General features: G+C 39.4%; 1 protein-coding gene across 3 annotated transcripts in view; it reads right to left on the reverse strand.

Moving 5' to 3' along the window:
- Positions 1-1296: 1296 nt before the first annotated feature.
- Positions 1297-27191, reverse strand: part of ATP11B (ATPase phospholipid transporting 11B (putative)) — a 144170-nt gene continuing 118275 nt past the window's right edge. The window contains exons 22-31 of one of the 3 annotated variants that reach the window (XM_069104796.1): positions 25421-25566; positions 24494-24553; positions 23348-23475; positions 19229-19367; positions 18697-18762; positions 16840-16943; positions 15433-15589; positions 13162-13247; positions 5629-5762; positions 1297-2392 (exon numbers count right to left, since the gene is read on the reverse strand). In XM_069104796.1, coding sequence (XP_068960897.1) covers positions 5660-5762; positions 13162-13247; positions 15433-15589; positions 16840-16943; positions 18697-18762; positions 19229-19367; positions 23348-23475; positions 24494-24553; positions 25421-25566 — 989 coding nt within the window. In that variant the 3' untranslated portion in view covers positions 1297-2392; positions 5629-5659. Of the gene's footprint in view, positions 2393-5628; positions 5763-8013; positions 10263-13161; positions 13248-15432; positions 15590-16839; positions 16944-18696; positions 18763-19228; positions 19368-23347; positions 23476-24493; positions 24554-25420; positions 25567-27191 lie in introns of those variants that run through there. The other 2 variants (XM_069104795.1, XM_069104797.1) reach the window with 2 other exon arrangements.

Here is a 27191-nt window from a genome sequence, read left to right on the forward strand (position 1 = left end):
CTAAGGAGGCAGAAGCAGTAAATCTCTCATAGCCAAAGGTCAGACTTTACTGAGTGAAAAAGCAAACTCTACCTCATTTAAGTGTGCCTCACCCCCTCTGGGAAATGCAGGTGCTCAGATTTCTGTCTGTCCTTCCTACAGCCCCATTTTCAGAATAATATTTCTCTTTTTTTTTTTTTTTTTTGCTTTTTGGGGGGCAATTGGGGTTAACTTGCCCAAAGTCACACGGCGTGTGTGTGTGTGTGTGTGTGCGTGCGTGTGTGTGTGTGTGTGTGTGTGTGTTAAGTGTCTGAGGCCGAATCCGAACTCAGGTCCTTCTGACTCTGGGGCTGGTGCTCTACTCACTGCGCCACCTAGCTGCCCCTATAGTTCTCTTCTAAAACAGGTCTACACCTGGAGATTTGAGAGGGAAATTTTTAAGTTGCAGTAAAATTCAGAATGCAATATTCTTATAACTGAAACACAAAAATGTTCCATTAATCAGAAGGTTTCACCAGGACATAAAGTCATTTGTACTCCCTACCTCCTAATCTCTGTTGTCTCACATAAATGAAGCTGCTACTGGCTCAAATGGGAAAGGAATTAAGATTCTGAAGTTAGATTTTTGGATGGTCTAGTGACTGGGCTAACACAGTCATATGTAGGGGTGACTATTACATGCTTAAGACTGGATTTTTTTCCTGATCTTCATAAGACAATGAACACTTTCACATCTTGAAAATATTCACTTCAAATAAACTACAATCAATCAAATTGATTAAAATCAATTACAACCTTGAACATCTGGACTAAAAATCACTTTTGAGGACTGAAGCCGAGTAAGTTAACCAGAGTCACAAATAACCAATTAACTTTGCATGTTAACTTCCAGTTGCTACCTTTGACCCAGAAAAATCTACCATTTTCATCAGGCATCAGAGTCCATTTAATGTCTACTGCAATATCTCAGGTACTATTTCATCGGGGGAGGGAGAAGAACAAAGCCGAGACTGAATATTTATTTAAAAAGAAACAAGGGCCAGATTTAATTTCTTCATGCAGCTTGTTGAAGCTGGTGGCAGTCCAGTGGAATCAAGAAAGTGGCCCTGGTGAAGGAGTTTTCCCAGAGGACCCACAGATATGGACATGAGCCCCGAGGACAGGCTTCATGCTGTAGGGCTGGCTCGGGTAAAAGGCTCAAACTCCAGTTGGAAACAGCAAAGCCCCTCCTCTAGAAGCCCAGCCACACTCAAGCATAGATGCCCTTGACCCAGTACTTGAATCTGTGTCATGAAAAGTCCCTAAAAGTATTTATAATACTGTCCAAACTTATTTGCGTTCTTTTATTTCATACATCTGTATGTACAGTATCACAAGATGATCAAAAGTCTTTAGATTAATGAAGGGTAGAAAAAAGGCTTAAGTTCTTAAAATACAGCAAGACCAAATTGAAATACATTAACCGGATTAAAACATGCAAAAAAACCCATCAATGATAGTTATAAAATAATGCCTATGCTAATGAAATGTTACTTTTCTTCATATTCTGTCATAAAAGCTCCCTAGTAAATGGTTAAAAATGAAATGAAAGAAACAGCTTTGATTTTTGTTTTAACTGGAACAAGAGTCATACCTGTCTGGTCTTGGACACCAATTTTCCTGGTTCTGTTGCTACCAGTTTGTAAGAGGCTGTGTGGCACACATGTACTGTCTGCACAGAGGCAAGCCTTAAAAACCCTGTCCCACGAAATTTGCAAAATCAGTAAAGTGATAACGTGGGTCATGGGTCATGGGGAGAGAGGGAGGACCTTTTCTCAAATGCAGTTAAAATTTCTGCCACAAGAAGCTTCAATAGAATAAAAAATATAGAATAAAAAAATAGAGTTTTTAAGGCAAACTTTTCAGCACAATTTACAGCAGCAGCTTTAGACAGCGGTGGCCCCAGCTGATCACTGAAGATTTGAATATGTAAACAGGAGCGCTCTCTCCCTTTTCCACCTTGTTAGTAAACTGTGTCCCCAGCAGCACCTAGATGCCATTTGGGTCTTAGGATTCCAGTTACCCTGTGAGGCAGCAATCTGAACTAGGAGAGGGACGTTTCCATTTATGTACAGGGTTTAATTTGTTTGAGACTGCAACAAGGAAAAACCCTAAATGGAAGGCATTTACTCCTCTAAAAGATTTTTTTCTTTACTCTTGAACTTGAGTAAGTGTGCCTTATTCCATTGGTTTCAGGAAGAAGTTTGGCTGAACTAATGGTCACTAACCGAAGAATCCCACTTAACTTTCGGGAAAAGACTGACATGGCTGCCCACCAGTGCTACTGTTCCTTTAACAAGCAGATGAGTCCATTGTGGAGAGGGTCAGGATGCTCCTGTCGTTGGTACAGAAGGGGTCCGATGAGCTCCATGATCTACAGTAACAATAAGAGACAAGTTTGGCTGACTGGGAACCTCAGTTTTGAAAAGAAAAGAAAAAATAAAAAAACGATTAAAGCCTAAGTTTATGTTGTTAGCAAACTGAATGTGGCTCATTCTCAAAGTTTCCACTCTGCCCTGCAAGGGCATGCTGGAAGGGCTCGGGAAGGAGAGCAGAGAAGGGTGACTGAGGCTGGAACAAGGAGGGGCTCAGGGATGCCAGGAGTGACCGAAGGTCCTTCTCCCCCTACTTCAGGTCTCTGGCCTCACCATGCATCCCAGGCAAAAAGGGGCCTTACACATGGTTCTCCAGCTGCCTGGAAGTTGATGCAACTCTAAAAACACAGCTGTTTACTTCCTTCTCATCACCAGGAGCTAGCGTAGTGTGGCTATTAGCAGATGCACAATCTAAACTGTTCTTTAAAACATCCAGACAGACAACTGATTTTCTTTTTTTTTCCATTTAAAACAACTTCTAAGGCAAATGGAGGCAAAGTGACATGGTGGGCAGAGAGCCAAGCTCTGAGTCACAAAGACCTGAATTCTAATCCTGCCTGTGAGACACATGGCTGTGTGAGCTCTCAGTGATGAAGACTCTACCCTGCAATCTTTGGAGGCTCAGATGAGGGGTGTGATGCACGTGGCTTCTCAAGTCCCCACTAGCACGAGGATGCCCAATGGCAATGAAAGCTGCTTTTTTTCTTTACGTACAACAGCACTGAGCACTCACTAGAGGTGAGCATCAAAATATCCTGTGCCTTCTGTTTTTATCACATTTATCCTCTATGAAAACCTGAAAAACAGACAGATGGGACACACCATTGGACAACATACGAAGACAGACACAAGCACAGGCTGATCAGTCACAGGGTGTGGTGAAGCAGCCCCGTCACGAGGGCCTGCTCCTCGGGTGACCAGAGACTGAATCAAGTGCCCAGAGAATCTTTAGGTTGCAGTGGCAAAGGTTTACTCTGATCCACAATGGATTTGGGAAATGGGCAGTGCTCCCTGTTCTGCTGATACATTCAAGAAACAAAAGCCTCCCCCTATCTCCTGACGGCCAAGTTCTTCAGGAAGTAAAAATACTGAACAGAAGGATCTGGAATCAGATGGAAAAGCCAAGTCTACATTTTAACTATTATTGTTTTACTCTAATTGTTCAAATTAAACAGTTCAACTAAACTGAGGAAGGTTGAAGTATCTTGTAAACTGACCAATGGCAATCTCCGCATAGCCCTTTGAATAGCACCAGAAAGGTTTGCATATGGTTTTTCTTGACCTACTCATCAAAATCCAGAGTTCCAACAGATCTCTTAAGGTTTTAAAATTATTCAGCAAGTTTTGGCTCCAGTAGGGAAGGATAAGGAAAGGGGGCTATGGCAGCAGTAATTTACAAGTAACCTGAGAAACTGGACAAAATTGGGAAAGTGCTTAGATATTCTGTCAGTTATTATTTTAATTACCTAATACTGGATCCTAGACTTAGGAAAATGTAGAACAAGATGCTCCACAGGGGAAAAAAAGAGCCTGTAATAAGATTCGGATTCCCTAAGAGTAAAATCAGGATGGGACCACCTTCCCTTAGGAGACCTCAACCGAAGCCAACATTTCCCCTGAAGCTGTATCAAACACTTATCCAGGTATAAAATGTACAAAGCAACATAAAAAATAAATTATTTAAAAGTTCCTTTTTCTATATCCATGAAAAAAAAAACTGCTAATGTGTTAGAAAGGATCGCAAGAAAAATGGAAATATACACAATGCAAACACTAGAAATGTTCGTTTCTGGCTCAGTCAATGTTCATTCCAGATTTAAAAGTTTACTAAAAACATATATTTTCATACTGTTTTGTGAGGAGCCAAAATTTAGGGGAAAATGTCACCCAAGGGTTCCACTAAAATGCTGGCTTTGAGGTCCACACTGTGGGGCATGTGAAGGAGAAATGTCACCCTGTGAATTTTGTCCTTCATGCCAGGGGCCAAGGTGGCACTACCATCCTTGGCAGAGTGTGCCATGGAAAAGCCTCCACAAGGGTCCTGCTCTGCTCACATGAATACCTTGTGGAGGGTGTGAAATCGCCATTTACATAATTATATCCTAGCAGTATGAAAATGTTATCAGTAACATTGTATATAAGCAGGCAAGAATACAGTGATTGGAAGCACAGACACTGTTAACCCAAGAAGAGTTTTCCAAAGCACTTGTACTGCATCCCAAAGCAATGTCCAAAGGGTCAAGTCCAAACTGATGAAAGTGTTAGGGAAAGTCAACCAGATATCATGAGGTGTCAATGATGTCACACCCATTGTCCTTCAAGACAGAAAATTAGCTTGAATATTAAACAAATTCATTTAGCAGTCTCAACAAAGTTGTTCCCCTTCTGCCCTGAGGTTCAGAAAGGCTTAGGGAACTATGACATCATTCACATAAAGAGAACCACAGCATACAAAAGGTTATTTCAATTCCCCCAAACAACAGATGTGACTTTTTGTGAAATGTATGAAATTTTTTTTAAAAACTACCAAAAACATGTTTTAATTCACTTTTACTTTAAAGGCCATACTCATTCAAAGGCCTTATTTTGTTGAATATTTCCCCATAAGTAAGTACTCTATAATTTAAGCAATTATCAGGTATTTTAATAATTTAGTCATGGCACAAGCACCTTGAGAGTTCTAATACAGATTTTTAAACTTAATAAAATGAGTTATAAGTGTTAAATTCAAAAAACAAATTTAAATGTTATATAACTTAAGAAGGAAATGGGGGTAGGGAAAAGAAATACTGCCTTTTGTACTGTAAAAGAATAATTCAAGGTCCAGTCCCCAATAATACACCTAAAAAGATACATTAAGAATAGAAAAGTGAGGTTTTCTGACTTGACAAATTAGATTACTATTTTGTCAAGCCAAAAAGCTAAAACTGGGAAACAATAGATTACAGCAGATGCAAATGAAAAAGAGACACATACAAATCAAGACTACTGTATCTACACAAGATCCCATACACAGCATATTAGAAAAACTGTAAAAGAAGGTTCAGTACGTAGAAGTCTTTCCAAAGTGATGTCCTCTCCCTCGAGGTGGCCTCCGGCCCCCCCGCCCCAGCCAGCACGGGCTGCTGCATGGCCCACACGGGCCCAGAGCGGTCACTGGACAGCCAGCGTCGCAGCTCGTCCCGGTTTATAGGAGACTCCTCTGCAGCAAAGGCTGCCATGGGACATTTCACACCTGTTAACCTGGGCCGGGCTGCAGCTCCCCATCATTCGGTCCAGCATCCTTCCAAAAGATGCACATGCTGCTTGCCCCTCTGAGAAACAGCATATGGAGTCCAAGCACTTGACCCCGGGATTTGTTTCAGTAAGCTACAAGGTGAAACAGAAAGAAAAAGAAGGTTAACATTCCTTGATCTTGGGTGTCAGATGCTTTCTTACATCACAAGCACAAGTGTACTTTAAAAAGGAAAATATAATAGGAAAACTTTTCATTTAATGAGATAATTATTAAAAGATTTACATGACAGTCTGAGTATGTTGTTATGAATGAGATATGAAATAAACAAAGTACAACTGGAGGCATATAATTTTGCCAAACCACTTCTAAGAACTGACTGCCCTGATACAAAATGGTCACTTCCTGACTGCTGCGAAAGACACTTGGGATTCTGAACAAAATTCAGTTATCAAAAGACACTAAATAAGCTTTACATGATCATACATGATAATGAAGAGTTTGAACCATTTCAAAGAACAAAGAGTTGCCCGACTGACAGAACTGTGGAGTTAATCCAAAACTCATTTAAAGAATTTTATTCAGTACCTAGAAAATAAGTGTAGTAACACCTTTAACTAGGTGATGAAACTATTCTCAGTCACTTGGGGAAGAGTTTCATTACAGCATGAAATGCCATCTGTGTCCTGGACGCTTAGACTAACCTTTATTAATCATATGATAAATGGAGTCAAAATTGAAGTTACATGTTAAGAACTAAACCAACAGAGTGCTATTAAAATAATAACAATCAAGACTTATACTGGCTTATGCTAATATTACAGAGGGATACTTTCAACACTCATTACTGGGTTAGGCTCACTGAGAGAATCCCAATTCTTGTTTTACCAAGGACAATGGATGACCTTAAGAAAATGTCATTCTCAGAAATTTTTAAAAAAATTAAAATTCACTTCAATCAAAAGAAATTAGTTGTATTCCCATTGATATACGGTATAATTATATCTATATAGGAATACAATTAAATTCTTCTGATGAATTCTGTGGAAATTAAAGGGAGGAAAAATACACATATAGCGAGGGAGGGGAGAAAAGAGTTTTTAAAACATGTTGCAAGTATCTAAAAAGTTGGGGACTATAGATGGCACCCATAGGAAAAGAATCATAAAGTCAAAATTCAGTGCTGGGACTTAGTGGAACTGGTAATATACCAAGAGGGCTCCAAGTTGGACGCAGAGCCATAAGGCATGCCCTGATCCTTGAACCTTCTGCCTTTTCTGCCGGGGAAGGGACTTGTCAAGAGTTCCATGTTGACATCATGGATCCATCTCCAGCTCTTTGCTCCTTTCACTGATGAGACACAAGAACAACTCCTAGATCCTGGAAAACTCTCAAACCTAATCCAGGCCTTCAGCAATCTGCCCAGGGTTTGGGATCTCAGGACAACAGTCATGGCCTCCACAGAAGCTCTCTGCTCTGCCTCTAAGTCTCTGCTACACCATCTCATAGACTGATGCCAGATTAGTCTTCCTAGAACAATGTTTTCACTGCATGCCTTCCCTAATCATAACACCCCTTTCTTATCACATTTTTAAAGAGTGATTAACAGCATCTCCCTCTTCAGCCTGGCATGGGAGGCCTCCTGGCACCAGCCTCCCCTACACTCCTTTACAGCCAACTCAACAAGTTCAGTTGTTTTTGCTAAAGGAGTCCAAACTCTTCCAGTGCCCTCGAAACGTGTGTGTGCGCAGACAAAGCCCTGCTGGTCTGCCCATGTTGTGGCTGCGGGGAGGGGGAGGGGTTCCTACCTTTGCTTAAGGTATTTCCCCTCCAAGAGTCTTCCTCCTTCAGCTTCAGTTCCACTTGCCCTGTGAGGGCTCCCTGACCATCCTCTCCAGCCTGGTCACGTCTCCCTTTTATGAAATGCCAAAACTCTTGCTGTCTTTCACTCAATTCACCCTTAGTACAGAGCCCTGCCCTCCTCTGAGATTTTTTTCTCCCACAACATCTTTGGCCCCTGACCATAACTTTTTTTTTCCTCAGACATTTCTGCATCAGCCACAATGCTCAATCTAGAACAGGTACAGAAGAAAGGCTATGAGCATTAACAGACAGGTCTACAAATTAAATTATGCAAGTTCTTTGCATGTAAGAAAATGTTCCCCCAGGCACCCCTCCCAGTCCTCCCGCTTCTGCCCCTGCCCCAGCAACTCCTCACTCCATGGACAGCAAACCACTGAGGTCCTCACACCACATATCACCTCATCCTCTAGCTCTGAATTAGAGAATCCTCAGCTTTGAGATGGGAGCTGCAGGCTCATCCCATCCTGTGGGTCAGATTTCTCAGCAGCATGATTTCACTCGAGGATATTTTAAAATACCTCCCATTTTAAATAGAAGCAGTGGACATGAGGGCAGCCTCAGCAGCCTGGCCATGATGCAGCTGTTTCCAGAGACCAGAAAGGATGACCTGCCTGCTTCAACTTCCGCTCTTAAAAGAACTGTATGTGCTTATAAATGTACTACTTCATATAATTTACAGATATCCTGTTCAGAAGGAGTATTTCATCTTTGGTGATTATGAGGCCAAGAAGGTCCATGAAGAGGGTTGGGCTTGGTGGCCTGGGTGAGCACATGCTGGCAAGGGGTCTAGGAAATGTGGAGATCTAAAGTCTCATGGTGTCTGGAAATGACAAGACAGATCATCATGGATGGAGAAGATGTGAGCTCACCAGGGATAAGAGCCAAGGTGGTTTTACAGCCGCTGTTTCTTTGGTCTTGTTGGACAAAAACTAAACCAAACCAAAACCCCCTCTTACCAGGGGCTTTTTTGTTGGCAGCAGAAATTGAGAAGAAAAAATAGGAAAGCAGAAATGATGCCACAAACCTTCTTTCCTTGATTTTTTTTTTCTTAATGTGTGCTGGGGGTGAAGAAGAAAATACTATAAAAGGACAAACACTACACCACGGGACTGAGAGATGTCAGATGTCCATGTGCCTGGTCTATGGCACAGCTGAGTCACCCACATGTTTATTCCAGGCCTACAGGACGTATCCTGCCGCCTCACTCATAAGCATAATGAGAAATGAGAAAGCAAAATCATCACCCCCTCCTGAAGACAACTGGTACTAAGGCCCTGGTTTTAAATGTATTGTTCTAATAAAGGGTAGATGCAAAAACCAGTACTCTGCCTTACAAAATGCACTGCTGGGCTCAGGCCTCAGAGATTTCATGAAGGTGGCCACAATTTTGTAAGCAGTCAACTACATAAACAGCTATGTGGGAACTCTTGGCTTTGTGGACTGACCACAACATCACTTTCATATTGAGGCCTCTTCTTTCCAGTGGCTGCTCAATATGAAACCACAGTCCAACTGACTAATGAATATGAACACTGGAATACAAACTAACATTCACATTAACCTAGATCAATACAAGATAAGTCATCTATAAAAATAATCATATAACAAAAATTATAAGGCTTAACAATTACAAAGGAAATAAATATAAGATAAAACAAGAGGTACCATTTTGTATGGTCTGACTTTTAAGGGGCCTGGTTTCAAGGAAGCACCTTGAAAAGTAACAAAGACACTAAGGAGTCAGCTTATACAAAGTATGGATGCTGGTTAAAGTATGGCCATGAAACTTAACTTGTCTTCGATTAATTTTATCGTAAATCATTTCATTCTTTAATAGGGCTTATCTTAAGAGTCTATACTATTTTAAAGATTAATCATAAGCACAATTATAGACATTAAAAAGAAAATTACTTGTAATTAGCCAGAATAGTAGCTTTCCCTTCCATAAGGTATTTCTGCTCATAATCAAGTCAGTATTTTCCCACAGTTCAATAAGGCTGAAGATTTCTTTGGTTTTGCTTATTCAATGGAGTAGATTTGGCATTCATTATCTTACAGAACCTTTAGAGTCAAATTTTGTTTCTCCTTACAAAAGCAGAATTAAAATTGCCTCAAAAATGAAAGATTCAGATGACAGGTTTTGACAGTATTGTTGATCAGAGAATTGCCTTGTTCCATGCAAAAACCCTCATGCATTCATTCATTCATGGGAATTTACCTTATATGCCATTTTTGAAAAAGTGCTTTAGGCAGACCTTACCGCTCTATGTAATAAAATGTTAAAATGTATCACAGCTACCATTCTAAGAGAAAACAAAGACTTCAAAAGTATTAGAAATTATTCAACAAATTATCTGCAACTAATAACTGTCATTTCATAAATATCACAAATCCAAGTCATAGGGTATTTTTCTGCCCATCAATTTGAAGTCACTGTGGTACAAGTTGTTTGTTTTTTTTTTTAGAAATAAGAATATTACTTAAAAAAAAACACAAAACCAAACCACAAAACCCTAAATCGGAATGATGAATTAACAAGAACAATGAGATTATAAATGAAATGTGAGTTTCAACCAAGACACGTGGTAATGAGCAGATGAGTCCATGACTGACTACACAGTGAGGCCCAGTGGGAGAAGATACTACCTAGTGTGTGCAAGCTCTGCTCTGCTGCTACCTGGATCAGCTAGCAGTTGCCTACTGTCCTCCCCTCTGTGCTTGCTTTCAGCAAATTCATATGCTGAGCTGACTGAGCCCTTATCTTCTTCCATCTAGAAGGACAGAAAAGCAACAGGTCTCATGTTACACAGGTAAATCAGAGCAGCAGGCTGCTTTTCAACATAAGATGCAGTAATGATCATCACAGAACAGGGCACAGTTACTTTCACAAAGGAGGGCTGATGATAAGCTTTTCTGTGTAGACAAATCACACAAAATAAATTTATGATTTACAACTACACAAAAATGTTAAAATACACACAGCAACTGATAGAGAAGCTTCAGTTTCTCCTAATGATAAATTTTCTTTACTAAATAAGGGTTTTAATCCTAAAGTTATTTTCATGTTTTCCTCTTGCCCTCCTTTGTAATTAAGAGGATTTTTTTCTAGCCTAAATGAATTGTAAAATGGTTGCAGCACCTGGCTTTCCATCCCTTTTTATGGTGGCCAGAGAAGAGTTCAATAGCACTGATTCTGTACCTCCAATTACTAGAAGCTTTATCTTGAAATAATTCACTAAAAAAGAAAAGTGATCACTGAAAGTCTCCATTTTGATCTCCTCTATACAAATTAAGTTTCCTAGAAAAATACTTTATTATGAAAAATATCAGTATCTTTTAAAAAAAAACTTTCTATTTAAGGGAGATGGCCTTTTAAAGTACAAAACAACAAACAACAATAACAACAAAGCATACCAAAACAAATTTTGAACTCATTATTCTGTGGTTTGCCTCTTGTAGTAGGCCTGAGCAATATTAATGGAAAACTGTGAAAATAATGCTTATTTAATAAGTGTCTTACATTAAAAAAAAGAGAGAAGAGAAAAAAATCAAGTGGCTATATTGACCAGCTTGAAGATATTATGCCTGTTGGGCAATCGGGGAGCAAGAATCCTCAAGATGAATTGTGGGTTCCAATGAAACTGAATATGATCATTTTACATTAAGAATTCTTTAAGAAATTACATAACTGGGGAGGCCAGGTGGCTCAGCGAGTAAGAGCACGGGCTCCAGTGTCAGGATGACCTGGAGATGGAATCCCGGGCTCAGACACTTAGCACCCTCCCAGAAACACCTGGCTGTGTAACCTTGAGCAAGTTACTTAACCCCAATTGCTTAGGGGCGGCCAGGTGGCTCAACGAGTAAGAGCACCACTGGCTCCAGTGTTGGGATGTCCGGGCTCAGGTACTCAGCACCACACCCAGAAATGACTGGCCGTGTAACCTTGAGCAAGTTACTTAACCCCGATTGCTTAAAAAAAAAAAAAAAAGAAATTACATAACTGAACAAGGTTGATTTGGAAATGTTTTTTTGGATGTTTGAACTTTATAAATATTTTCTCTCTGTGATACTGCACTCTCAGAAAAATGTATATAAATATTCAATACCACTGTATACACCATTTTAGAAACCAAGGGTGGTTTTCCCCCTATTCCCCTTCCGGTACATCATAAGGAGAGCTTTGGGAGGGAAGCAGGCCATGGTCTGTTCTCAAGCCCCTCCTGTGGGGCTCTGGGAAATCCTCGCTTTACTGGCTTGGTTGATGGATATCAGCAGTGTCCTTTCTGCCTGCCTGCCTTCACTGGTGGGGAGAGCGGTGATGGCTCACTCTTCTGCTAAAGCAGAGCCGACCACTGAAGAAGGCAGGAGAAGGTGAGGAAGCCCACACTCCCTGCAGGAGCTACTACTTAGGTGACAGTGAGAATTCAGCTCTAGGGAGTCTAGGCTTCCCTGGCCCTAGCCTCTCCACTGCCCCAGGCTGCTGCAACTGGGCACTAGGTACACATACAAATGGCCCTCGATTTAAGCAAATCTAACTTACAAAAGAGTGATTTTACAAAATTAATACAGTAATTCATGTTACAAAAGGGATTTTCAGTTTAGTAAAATTTATGACATAGGCTTCTTTTGAATAGTAAATATGTTTGGTCGATATAAAATTCGATTTAAAAAAAATTTAAGGAATTGTGTTTTAGGGCCACTCAACTTGAAGGAAAGACAAACCTTCAAGTACTTGTTTTTGTGAAAGAATACAACTTTGCTTATCATCAACAATTTAACTTCATAATCATTAACTTCAAGGTATTTAAAAACTGAATCAATTGAGAAAGATTATTAAAGATATCTTCCTACTGTTGTTCAAATTCTAGAAATGCTTCCAAGCCCTATACTCAGAGTAAAGCCAGACAGTCATCATCTGCCCAAAGGATACAAAGATTGACTTGACAAATAGGTGTAGACAGGTTAATGGTTGTTTCTGTCCGAAATTTTTAAAAAAGACAATGAAAAGCCAATAAATTCCACCGTGTTGAAAACTCAATCCCTAATTGATTACTTTTGCTTCCAAACCACGGAAGCTTCAATTTACAATTCAATACTATGTTAATCTCAAAAGTTTCCTGATCTATGCTTTTTTTCTTTCTACCACATATCTCTACATCAGTGGTGTGTGTGTGTGTGTGTGTGTGTGTAAAAAGCAGGGAGTGAGCTATCTGTGGAGATAAAAGTATGTATGACACATTAAAGACATATAATGTACAGTACATCGATTTGCTTACTCAACAGTAGCAGGGACTGTCTATGTCTTAGCAGCCACAGAAGACACACAGAGGACATTCGCACACACATGCATATGGATTTGCAACACAGATGAAGGCAAGAGAAAAAATGTGTAAGTCTCATTTCCAAATAATTGCATTAAGTTTAAGAGCAGTTTTCTGTAATGACTTCTTGCAGGCTTTAACATGCAGAAGCGCTAGGGAACCTGGTAGCGCCACAAACAACAGCCTTAGAATTGTGGGAGAAAATGATGCTGAAGTGGAAGAGGGTGCAGTGAGGCCCTGCTGGCTGCTGCTGCCCACATGCACACGCTCATGCCTCTTCTGCCCTCGCTCTGGGCTGCACATGGACGTTCAGCGTGCAAAGGGGGAGAGGCCCGGCTGCCTACTCTACCTAATTCTGCTCAGCTGAGTCCTGGCCCTGGGCAATGGCTGCAGTGCGATGAATTCGTCACTTAAAGCAACTGGGCTGGCGTACATCTATAAGGGACAAAGAAGGGGGGACAGACAAGTCAGTAAGGAGTCAGGATCACCGCAGAGACAGACACAGGACACGCGATCAGATGAGAGGAGGGCAAAGTATACAAAGTATACACATGGCACACATACACGACTCATAGGGGCAGGCCTAGTTGTTCAAAGAGTATCAATGGTATTTATTTTTCACACTCAGAAATCGATCTCAGAATAAATGCCGACTTTCAGGTCTGGACAATGTTTCTCATTACTTTTGCTTAAACAACAAATTTGCTGACATTCTCATTTGGGCTGGACTTTTATTTAGTGCATTTTCTTCTCTTGATGATGCTGAAGTCATTCATGTCTATGGCAAAGAAATAAGGTCCCATAAAGGACTATCATTTCATTACAGGGTTTTGTTAAAAAACAGAAAATCAGAAAACAAGGTAACCCAAGAATGAAATATTTAGTAGATCTATCTATAAAAAGGATTGGTTAAATAAGGTGTATGTAAATACACACTGAAGAACCAGTCTACTGAACCAGCCTACTTCTGAATCAGTAATTTGGGGATCCTACAGAGACAGTGTCAAAATTCTGTCTCACTTTATCAAAAGAGTCAAGCTCAGGTAACACTATACAAAAGTACAGACACTGACTTCATTCAAGCTAAATGCACTTAAGGCCCCATATATTTTCTGAGCCAACCTTTTAACATATAATCAATGTCACCGTCTTCACTCCACTGTGTGACCTTTACGAAAACACTTTCTGTGGTGATCTTCCTCATGGACAACTTCTAGTTGTAGCAATAAATAACTCAATCTAGTTGCAATTATGTCCCATAAAGTATTCGTCTTTATAATGATGATATACGTAAGGTATATATAATCTAGCACTTCAGTAGTCTCTGAAGACCTGTATGAGAGCTTACATGTTTATCATTGTATAGGTTTTACAGTCAGCTGAAGACCAACATGTTACCCATCTATATTTTTAGATCTAAACGCCTATACAACACATATCAGAAAGGTTTGTCACCATTAACACAAACACAGAATGCAAAGATTTGTGTGGCCAGTTTGGATTGTACAACTTCTTTATTCCTATCTGGAAATTTTTTATCAGCATCACACATACAATAGAGTGTACACCAGACCATGGGCCATGGGTTTAAGCACCAGTTCTCCAGGGTTAATGAACCAACACCTACACACTAAAGAAATATTCTGTCAAAGACTGTTGTGTCTATTAACAAAAACAAAAGGACTGTGTGGGAAGCCTAGTGCCTTCTAGGTATGAGACACTTCTGTTTGCAATCTGAAAACTCAGCATTTAGATGAGAAGCTTGGTCTCTCAGAAATGCCACCTGTGGGCAAATCTCCTGCAGTCACCTTCTCAGCTTCACTGGTACACAGTGGCTATTAAGAAGTCACTCTAGCTAGTCAGCAGTAATGTAAATACATGTTCACTGCTAGCACAGTCCACACAATTAGAAGTGAGTGTTGGTTATTACCAAGAACATACTCTCCTAAGACTCTGCTACAAGACACAGTGTTCTATCAGGATGGACAGTTTTCCAATTTTATGAGTAAGTAACAATCACATACATAGCACAGAATCCAGTTCCTGAGTTACATGCTACCAAACCTCTACTCCTGTAATGAGTATCTATCAAAAATGACCAAGAGAATAAACAAAGATTTCTTATAAAAACACATCTAAGTAAAAGTTGTGCAGCCCAAAGAGCTTTTTATCCTATGTGCCATCAGATAAGTGTCAGGCACTCAAATTAATGAAGACAATGAAAATACACCATAGATTATAGAATTATCTAACAACATTATTCTTAAAATATATTTATTACTATCTGGTAAACTAGTGTTTTAGTATCTAAAACCACCCTAATCAATACAAATTATTTTAATTTATAAAAGAATATTGTTCAATTTATTTACCAAGAAGCCTAAAAGTTACAAATACATTAAGAAATGTTTAAATTAAAACAGTAAAGTGTAATTTTAAAATCATGTTTTAAATGTATACATAGCAACAGATTAAAAATAAGTACTTCACAGTGAAAAGGATAGTATCATACATTTTGACAAAAAATACACGGAATATAGCAGCCACTTCCCTGCAAGGTTTCTAAGAGTTCATAGATACCTCCTGAAACATGAAAAGGTTTCCTGTGCAAACATGTTACCTGGGCCTTCTCAGTACTTGTTGGATGTAGCTGTCGATCAAATACCTTCTTCACAACATCAAGAAATAGGCAAGTAACTACTATAAGGATTATGGCAAACCAAGCAGAACCGCTTGACAGAAGCTGGATGAATACAAAGTATATATCCAGAAATGGCCTGTGAAATTAAAAAAAGTGTCCTTAAGGGTGCATCATGAAAAGCTTACATCAAATCACAAAGCAAAAAGAATGTTCCACAGCAGGCACCTTGGAGAGACCACCCCATCAAAGTGATATGGATTTAAAATCAATACCATCTAACAAACTGAATGACAAATGGAACAAAAGATAAGTCAGTAGTTAAGATAAAATCCAATTAAAGGGCTCCTCAGCGTCACTGCCCAACGCTTTCCTGGTCTTGATTACAATGGTGGCAAGAGACCTAGCAGAACAATAATCCTTCCTCTCACCAGTCGAGGCTCTCCTGCTGAATCTCTGCCCCTCTGGTACAGCCCTCTACTTCTAACAGATGACCAAACACACCACCGCGATACAAAGCTCCAAGCAGCATTGACAGACACTTTCTAAGGACTGACTAAGGTCAGCTTGCCCCAGTCTCTAGCAGGATGAAACCCCATGTTCATGCTTTACTCTAAAAACATTCTTTGGGACAAACTCCATGAAAAGTAAAACACTGGTTTTGCACAACAGCAGCTGCTTCCTGTTTTATCAAGTAAATAACTGAACTTTAGAGAGGCAATTAATCTGCTGGCTGCTTGAATTACATCAGAATCAGCCTTATCCAAGGAGCCGAACATCTGAACAAGAAATGTTTACACAGAGATATTTGCAGGCACCATTAGGAAGGAGACATGCACAAAAGCACTGCAGAAACAAAAGGGCTATTTTAAAAAATGCTCTGGGGAAAGCAGCAGATCTTCGGAGGGGATCTGAAGGCTGGGGCTTAAATAGCACCTCTCTTCCAAGGCTTGGCCTCACAAGTTCAACTCTGCTGGTTCTGTCAGTGCCAGACCAACATGAGCAGCCTAAGAGGTTTGGGACAACTGTTTCTTTAAAGTATTAGTCACTCCAGAACTGATATTCATTTGTTCTCTACTAGAATTAGAAATAAAAATGACTGTACCTGGTATAAATAAGTGGCTATCTATGCTACAGAAGAGCAGGCACTCAAATCTCTTCAGACACATGTATTGTAAAACAAGATCTATTTCATGACTTAGGACTTAAGTAATTAAGAGTATAACTTGGCATCCCCTACTGTAAACTGAAACAGACTTTGTGGTCTATTCAATAGTAGAACTAGGTCCAAAGAGTATGAAGAGAATGGAATCTAAGTATAACACAGTATTAAATATGTACTTCGTGTTTAATGGTTATGACATAGATGATCTAAATAAAATCACTCACCAGAAAATTCCTCCATAAAACAAAGAGAATGCAAAATAAAATACAATAGATCCCCAGGTAACAACATGATTTATCCAGGTCCAGAAATGAGTCTCCAAAGCCATCTAAAATGTCAAACATAACACATTGAGAAACACATTCACATAAAAAAACTTGCCAGATCTAATATGGAAATTAAGTCAAAATTAGTGTTGCGGTTGCTTGGAATTTAATATGCTTTATATATAGTTTGAGACACAGCCAACCTTAAAATGATTATCTTTGCAGGGACGTTTAACCTCAATAAATGTTCTTTTGGACTCTGTATAACTTTCTATTAGCTCTGTATTAATATAATTTATTATTAATGTGAAAACAGAAACCAGAGATCTATAATTACAGCTCCTGGGGAAGGATGAATGAAAATGTGAAAGATTAAAAAGAAGATGAAGAAGAACTTGGAGAGAAAGGGATTAGGGGAAGAAGAGAGGGAGGGAAGGAAAGAAGGCAGAGAAAAGAAATGGAGTGAGAAAGAGGGGGGACAAAGAAGAGGACTGGAGGGGAGGGAAGTGGGTACAGAAGACAGACGTTTCAATCAACCTTAACCAATTCGCCTTCTCTAACACAAAGGGGAAGATGATGCTTCCTTGGTTAGATCTGTATATGAGGATCTTCCTAGACGAAGCACATGCTCGTACATCTAAGTACAAAGCTTCCCTCCCGGCTGCCCCCCTCAACCACCAGTAATGTGCTGATTTGTTATCTCTGAGGGTGACAGGACCGTGGTCCCCTCAGTCTGTGTTACTAAGAGCTAGGAACTGGCTCTACAACAATGTTTGCTCTCAACAGGCAATCACAACTTCAAGAAACTTACATGAAAACTAGGTTTATTAGAAGAGAAATGAACGTGCACGTGGAGCCCAAAGAGTTCACAACAAAAGGAGAAGACACAAATCTCCACCTAAAACGGTGGGCTATGGGAGGGGGAAAGGTGCAGTTAAGGTAAGAAAAGGACAAAACCCCTCCCAAAGGGGAGGAACAAGGTGATGGCAAAAGCCACGTTCTTTTCCCTTGGGAGCTGTTACCAGATTACGAAGATAGGAGGGTCTGCTTATCTACAAGGGTCCTAATTGCACAAGCAGTTTCCCAGCCTCATGCAGACTGACTGGAGACCGTCTTGACTCCAAAAGACACACAGGGAGTCCAGTTTGGGGTGCAAAAAAAATTACATCAGCTCAGGGGGAGCTCTGTCCCTGACATGAGGGTCTCCTGCATACTCTGGGTCATGTTTCTGGAAAATACGGCAACTCAAAAAGACAAATTCAGGGGACCCCTTAACATTGCCAGGTAAGATGGCTGCCGAGGACAGACATGCACAGCCATGTTTTGGGGTAAAATGTTGGAGGCTCCTAGATGTTAATATTCAATATTATTGATGACTTAATTATTGTTCTCTACAAGGGACTCATGGCTGCCAACATTCTGACTCATTCCACTTTGTTTTTGATGCCCCACTTGCTTTATGAAAGTCAGACACTCTGGGACCCTCCTCTGTCCCCCCACCTCACCCTCACTACTAGGCCCTAAGTGCACCCTCTCAGGGGAATCCTGACTATGCACCGTCTTTGCTCTGCCAAAGAAGCTGACTGACCGAGGCTTATGGGACTAACGAACTTAGAGAAGATTCTTAAATAAGGGGAGCATTTATAATAAAAATGTAAAATAAAAAGATCCATGATCAAACATTTAGTGCTGGGAAAGGAGAAAGAAAAATAAAAACATCTAAGGATTTTGCTGAAGAAAGCAAACATACTGACATTAGCTGCACTGGACTACAAATACATAGAAATTTCACATTTCTAGGTGTGGGTTGATTACCTTTACTGTGACAGTAATAACCATAACTGTGAAGACTAAGGTTCCAAATGTCCAATTTCCAAACATCTAAACAGAAAAGATGAGTTATTACATTATTACTAATCAAGAGTATCATCAACTATAAGTTAATAAATTTCCCAAATAATTTTATAAATCTTCTATATTTTTTAAGATTGTTTCCATATGTATGTATGTGTTTATGAACACAGACAGAGCTATAGGTGATACAGACTCATACGCTTTTTGTAAAATGAATTAAGGAAGGGATAGGCAAGAGCAAATACCTGAGGTTATATTGTCTGCCTTTACTTTTTTTTTTTTACTGATCTGAAGTTGTAGAATTTAAATAACAAATAATCCATATTAAGAATAGCGACTTTTAATTTGAAACCAGATATTGACAACTTAAATTTCTTTTGATCTTTAACAACTTTTACTCTAATTCCATTTATTATAAAGTGAAACATTTAAAACTGTAACAAAAATACTAAAAATATTTTAAGAAAACCATTATTTGCAATATTTCTTTTACCTGGCCATTTCCAAGCACAGATATGTCTTCCCATATTAGAAAATAGCATCCAAAAAAGAAAATGAAGGCGTGACTGAAACCAAGGATTGTCCAATAAAGAAATTTTTTAATGCTCAAGTGACTATTTTTACTTATGTCCCTGTAAATTGACAAAGAAAAAGTAACTTTAGAAACCATATTCACTCCAGGTGGAAGCAAAATACCTGATCTTTTTCGTTCTCTTATTTGGTTTTATGTCCTCTTTACAATTTTTCATTCCAGCTGGTACAATCCGTCCTTATAACCTGACCAATGTATAATGTGAAAGTATTTACAGATCCTATACTTGACTATAAGCCGCCATGGGGGGGGGAGGGAAGGGGACAAAATGTGAAATTCAAGGAATTGTGGAATTGAATCCTGTAAACTAAAAGGAAACAAACAAATTAATGAATTAAAAAAATAAAAATAAAAAAAAAGAAACCATATTCACTATGCTACGAAATAATATGTGTAAAGCATTTAGCAAGTGCTTGGCACACAGTAGGTGCTTAATAAATGCTCGTTCACTCCCCTCTTTTCATTAAGTAGCTACTGAAATAAAAGAAACCAAAACCCACTTATTTTCACTGGCAACAATTAAATGATTAGAGTTTTCAAAGGAAAGCCAGACTATTGAGGAAGATAACTTTACTTCAATTCAAATTATTTGTTTCATTTGCCTTTGATTCCAGTGTACCTTTGGTGGAACATAGACAGACCAAACCAAAGAACAGGGAGGCTTGCCCATAAACATGGTCTCTGGGAGTGGAATCCTTCGTTGGGGCCTCTCACTGAGCGGGTCATCCACTCCTAGGGGCTGGCTGGTTTTCATTACGATTTGTTATGGAGAGTGGAGTCTAGCCAAACCCTTATTTGTAAAAATAACTCAATTTTATTTTACTTTCAGTTCTATATTCTCTCTCCTTCTTTCCCCTTCCTCAAACTATTGAAAAGGCAAGGAAAAAACCCCATTATGAATATGTCTAGTTATGCAAAGCATTCTAGTATTAGCCACGTCCAAAAGAAGAAAAGAAAAAGAAAGAGAATAAAACATGCTTAGATATGTACTGAATCCACTGCTTCTCTCTCTGGGGGTAGATGGAACATGTTTCATCACAAATCCTTCTGGATTGTGGTTGGTCATAGTGTTGACCAGAGTTCTAAGTATTTCAAGGTTGTCTTTGCTATGCTGTTACTGAACAAATTCATCACCTGGTGCCACTCATTTCACTTTGCATCAGTTCATACAGATTTTCCCAAATTTGTCTAAAACTAACTCCTTAATTTCTTACAGCACAATAAATTCTATCACATTCATATACCATAACTTGTTCAGTTATTCACAAACTGATGGGCATAGCCTCAGTTTCTAAATCTTTGTCAATACAAAAAGAACTGCTATCAATATTTTTGTACACTTGGGTTCTTCTCTTTCTTTCATTTCTTTGGTGTATATTGCTAGATAAAAGGGTATGCATAGTTTAATAGGTTTTTAGGCACAGCTGAACTCTAATTTTGAGGGTTCTGAGAATACTATGCCACTCATGGACATCCTCAAAGGGTCAGGGTAGCTCCGGTAGAAGGGGGGGGGGGGCTGGTAAAACCTTAAGACTCACATCCTGGGCCTGGAAAAAAGTGACCCAAGTTCCTGATTTTGCTATTCCTAGCAGAAGGAAAGAAAACCAGTCCCTCTTCTTCAGAACAAGAGATAAGCCAGAACAAAATCAGAGTAAGTATGGTATTGACTTAAACCTAAGAACCATGTCCTTGCCTTCAAGATTACATTCTAGTAAGAGGATAAGATGTTGCAGTTTAACTTAGAATAGTTTAGGCAAATGATATGGAATGCATTCCCTTTTCACATTCACCTCTTAAAAGTCCTATCTTCCTCTAAGGTAAAGCCTGCCTTTCACTATCTCCAGTCCAAAAATCCATCTTTTAAGATAAATACAATCAAAAAAATAAAACAAACAAACAAACAAAAAAAAGATAAATACAATCTTGGTGGTGAATAGTTTTGCATCTTGGAACACCAATTTTCAAAGCAGGTTACTCAAAAAGCACACATGATAGGTGCAAAATAAACGCATCTTATCTACAATGAGGAATTGTATGAATTGCATAAGAGATACCATTGCAGAGATGTAGGCTCAGAAAAGGAAATAGGCTAGTCATGAGAAAAACACAAGATACAACCAAGAGCTGGCCTATCTATACTGCCTGGAGAAGGGACAGAAATTTCATAGAATGAGAAGACACAGATGGGTTGTAATCTGTTTCCTTGGGCGTAATGCTGACATCTGTGAGACCATGAAGAGAAGAAAGCAGGTCTGTGTGACACTCCCTGTGCAGCCTTTTTTGTTCAACAGTAATATCATCCAGAAGTTTATCTCTCTTCTTCCTTTTTTGGTATCTTGAGAATCAATCCTTCAATGCCCTTAAAAAAGTGCTCCCTTTAACATGGAACACCTCTATTTTTACATAGCACCGTGTTTCAGTTGTTTTTGTTGCCCTCTGTTTTCTGTCATTCCTGTTCACACTGGTAGCACAGAACCATAGACCGCAACACATGAGAGTCCAAATTTGTTAACACCACCATCAGGTAAATGGCCTTAGATCATGTTGACAATCCATGTTGATACGTATTCCTTTATCCATTTCCCTTTTTTTAGTCATTAATAGCTTATAAGTCAGATCTATACTATCTTTATTGCACATCAAATCTCCCTTTCAACTTTACCTAAACTAAACTTTTTTTTCTTCTTGATACAAAATAGATATAGCAAAATCTCACCAGTTAAAACTCCACAAATCAAAATCTGTGATAACTAAAGCCGGACCCTCCATTCACTAGACAAGTTCTGATTGTAACAGTACTAGAAGAATCTTGTTTAACCTATAAAAGCTGAGAAGTTTTTTGTTGTTGTTATTGTTTTTTCCTTTTTGGAGGGCAATTAGGGTTAACTGACTTGCACAAAGTCACATGGCTAGTGTGTCAAGTGTCTGAGGCCGGATTTGAACTCAGGTCCTCCTGACTCCAGGGCTGGTGCTCTATTCACTGTGCCACCTAGCCACCCTGAGATGTTTTGTTTTTTAAAGGATATCAGGTTGAAATAATTAATTTAGTAGAGCTGGCCTAGTAAGAGAAAACTTCATACTTCCTGTGATGACATTGCTAGCACCTTTTACCTCTCTCCTCGAATACAGTCATGTATAGTCAAGCAGTTTCTGTGTAGTCTACAATCTGTCTGGTTACCCTGAGTTCTATTTTCCAACACGGATTTCCTCTTTAAATGAAGTAATAAACAAAACACTAAAAGTATATGGTGCTTTAATTTGGAGAGTCTCATAAAATCTTTTGTTTATCATCTTGTGAAACAGATGGAATTACAGCTCTCTTCAGGCAACAGAGTAGGGAGACTGACAGTCCAAGCCAAGGTGCACCAGGCCTCAGGGTCCATCACCATGATGAAAACGCTCTCCAAAGGGTCCCGGGCATCTTTATTCCTAGTTTCATCCCCAAAGGTCTCCACTTAGGATGCTGTTACCACCATGCTGGTGACTTGTGCAGCTTGTGGCTCTTTTTTGGCATATTGCTATTTTTGGCCCCCTGTCTAAAACAAGAAATGATCTGGTATTTTAAGTACCTGTGGCCCAGAACAAGAGGATAATCTATGTAATTCTTTATCATCTAGGTAAAGATAAATCTTCTAGATGTGAAGGTACCTCTTAATCTAAATACTGTTTTGACTCTTTTGTTTTGAGACCAGTTAGTTACATTAAACATTTACACTATACTTGAATTTTCATCTTATTCTAGTAGTTTTTTCTTTTTAAACAGATAAAGAGCTATGGTTTTTCCATAGAGATTAAATCTCTCTCTCTTACTGGAATAAATTATTTTTCTGCTTTCTATGGGGAAAAAAAACCCAGGTAATGGTACATAAACTACAATTATCTTCATGAAAAACTGGAAAATCAGATATGGTCTTAAAAAACAACTTTAAAAACACACCACACACACACACACACACACACACACACACGCCTGTCAGTTGTTTCTATTGCTTCCACATTTAAGAAGGGGAGTATGCTCACCGATATAGACTAGGCTTGCTCTGTAAGACGTGAGGATGCACATGCTGCTCCAAAAGACTGTATATCAGAATAGGTAAGGAAGTGAAACAAATATTGTATAAAGTCAGGTAAACGCTGTCATACAGTGTCTAGAAACAAAAGCACATGGATATTTTTGAGGCATTAGATTACAGAAGTGACATCACATTCCCTCACGTGTAATGGTCACACACATAGTAAAAGGGTTCTTAGCCATTCGTGTGACACGGACTACTCGGACGGTTAGGGTTCAGATGCATTAAATAAAATCCTTAAGATTATAAAAGAAAAAATTATACTGAAAATTATCAAAATATTTTTAAAAGATAAATTCAAAGATCCCAATTTAAGAACTTCTGGTACAGTGTTTTCAGTTTCATAAAGTACTTTATTTACATAGGATCTCATTCTACCTTCACAACGGCCCTACACTCACAGAACCCTACGTTCTGAGATGAAAGGATCACTAAAGGTCATTCAGCCCGCTCCCTTAGGTCAGACTGTCTTTGAAAAATTGCAAATCAACTTAAACCACCCCAAGAATCACACAGAAACAAAGCTCCATCTTTCTAACACCACCATCCTACTGGTGCTGCTGGTGACATGGGACACAAGAGTCTCTGAAGAACTGAAGAATGACCTTTACACAGAAAGCAATAGAAAGGCACACACTGGCTACGTGAAAGCTGTGCTCTAGAGTCAATGAATGTTATCAAGGAAATGTCCAGCAGGAAAAGAAGGTGAGTTGGTGAAGGGTGGGGAGCAAGGCAAGGGAGATGGACAATCCCACATACTCTGACAATGTCTAGAGGAGACACGGCCCAAAGGACCCCATACAGAGTAGGAGTCCAGTACAGAGTCCAGCCCATCAGGTGGACTCCCTGTGGCAAGCGTATGGGAGGATAGGGATGAGAATCCCACAGGATGGGCTGCAATTTATATCATTGGAGGGAATGTATAGACTAGTGAGAGCACAGATGCAGCCGAGTATTAAGAATCATAATCGCTCGGCTGGTTTGCTGTCAGAATCAAATGAGATAAGACATGCAGAGTGTTTTGCAAATCTTGACGCTCTATATAAATGTCAAGTATTATTAAAGAAAGGACAAAACAGACCTATTTACTTACTTGTTGTGAAAACAAACAGTAGAACTGATATAAAAATTGGGGTGTGATAAAACACACATTCTAGAAAGCAAGATGAAAAGAGAATTTTCCATTAGAAATATTTAGTACAAAAAACAAAGAATTTAAAGAATACTAGTTACATTTAACAACAATCTCTATATCTTAGTATTCGGAGCAGCCTTCCAAAAAAAACAAAAATGAAAGTTTCTTACAACTGGACAACTGAGGAATGAAAATGTGTGCACATGACTGGCTAGGAAGGCAGAGAATTTGGCCTGAATAATACTGGACAGTGTTATTTCCATTTTATAGGAGGACAAAATTTAAAAGCCAGCACAAAGACAAGAATTCAAATTTCCCTGATTCTTTTGTTTTGGCTAGGTGATATCAGAAATTTTGACTTCCTAACCAATATTCTTAATCTTGTGACCACAGAAAATTTGTTTACATAATACAGTCTTAAGATTGCATGTCTTCCCCAACTGCCCTCCAAAAAGAAAAAAAAAAGATTGCATGTCAACTTAAAAAATGCAAAAAAAGTTCAGTCATAAGAATAATATTTTCAAGAAGCTCCCATCACCTCCACATAGACATGTGCATGCACTTCTCACCTTGAGCCCCTCTCCCCCAAAGGAAGCTCCTCCAGGGGAGCACTTAAGTATTCAGTATTCCCTGCCCTGGGGGGCTGCCTATTATTAATAGAAAATTATAGGGTCATGCTGTTTGCTATCAAATAAAAATCCCACTGCTCATTCAGGACACAAATCATGTGTTCTAAATATATTTCACAAACTCTTACTCTTTATAACAGAAAGTACCTTTAGAATAGTTTGTGCTAAAATTAGGTTCTTCCTATATAAGTAGGATCTCTATGCATATTTGTGACCCACCCAAATTCCATGAATCACCAACTGTCCCTCTGTTTACCTTATAAAAAAAGTATTGTACAAGGGTTGCTATTCTAATATAATAAAAATGGCCATGGACAAAAAGCAACTTGGAGAGGAATTTAAATCTTGCAATTGCATAGTCACTGTTTCGAGCAGCCTGTCTTCCTTCTTTTCCCATAATTCCTGTAACAGAGGCAAGAAAAAGAAAGGAAAGAATCAGTACAGGCTGTCCTTCAAGAGAGTAACAAATGCTCTGGTCTTTAAGGGTGCAACAGCTTTAGGTTGATTCATACAACAAAGTCAAGAAGCCCCACAGCTTTGCTGGAGTTAATTGGTAATTTCTGGAGCTCTCACTGAACAAAAACCCCGCCCTCCTCACCCCAGGCTACCATCCTCTTAAACAACAGGATTACTTTTCTCAAAACAGAATGGCTGCTAGAGACAATTTCTGATGTGGCTATCTTAAGGACAAAAGCTTTAAACAGGGGAAAAAAGAATAATGTGGTTACTGCTACATTTCATTATAGGATTAAAAGGCTAGTTTATGCAAACATCAACCAATCAAAAGCCTCTACTAAGTTCCTGCTCTGTGCCAGGCACTGGAGATATAAAGACAAAAATGAAAAAGGCTCTGCCCTTAAGGAGCTTACATTTAAATTATATAATTATCAAAGTAACCTCAATTTACACAACCTGTACACAGAAGGTCCTTAAAAAAATAGGGAGGGACTGGATCTGTGTTTTCAAAGGGACAGGGAGCTCTGATGAGGAAGTTCCCTCTCCTTCCACTTCATCATTTAATTTAAGAGTCTTAGAGAGTGGCCTGAAGCAGAGGTATCAAACTCAGACCAGACTTAAGACACAATTGAGAAATGGGAAAATACAACTTAGAAAATGTTCATGTGTGGCTTTCTAAGTCACTATGCAACTCAGGGATCCCTCCCTACTTGAGTCTGACCTGATAGCCTGGAGTACAGAGGGGGGCCACAAGACCAGTTGTCATTTGACACCTTCCCGACTCACTCTCACAGCAGCTTTGCCAAACCTTTTCTTCACTGCTAGAATGGCCCTCAGCTCCCCCTCTCCTAATTAGTTCTTTCAGCTCACATTCACCAAGGGCTTCCTCTTGACCTTCACTCTCATCTCACACCACTCAGGGGCCTTCTAGCATCATCTCCTCCTTCCATTCTGTCTCCCATAATGAGGTGGCCCTTCTCCTCACCCAGGGAAACCTCTTTTACCTGCACAAGTAATCTCATGACCTGCCATCTCCTCTCTAAGACTGGGACCTCTGTCATCACCACGCATCTTCAGTCTCTCCCTAACAGCTCCTTCCCATCCATCCTGGTGAACTATCATGGCATATCTCTCTTCCCTTTCCCTTTCATGGCTCAAAAACTTGAGATGGCCATTTATAATAGGCGACTCCATTCTCTCTCTCTGCTCTTACCAAAATTACCAATGACCTCTTAGTTACCTAATCTCACACTTTCTCTAATCTCATACTTCTTGACCTCTCTGCAACCACTGGCACTATTAATCACCCTCTTCTGCTTACTCCTATTCTTCCTTGGTGACTTAATGTTAGTGCCATCTCTCTATTGATTATCTCCAGTTAATTCTGCATATCTTCTCTGTATATAGTTAACAACAATAATAATAACAACAATAGCTAACCATTTATTAAGAGTCTGCCATGTGACAGGAGGAGGCTAGGTGGCGCAGTGAGTAGAGCACCGGCCCCGGAGCCAGAAGAACCCGAGTTCGGTTCCTCGGTTCCGGCCTCAGACACTTAACACAAAAAAACT

Source organism: Petaurus breviceps, unplaced genomic scaffold, assembly GCF_028583685.1.
Source record: "Petaurus breviceps papuanus isolate PSGF00001 unplaced genomic scaffold, PetGlider_PUasm1.0 688, whole genome shotgun sequence".
NCBI classification, from domain to species: domain Eukaryota; kingdom Metazoa; phylum Chordata; class Mammalia; order Diprotodontia; family Petauridae; genus Petaurus; species Petaurus breviceps.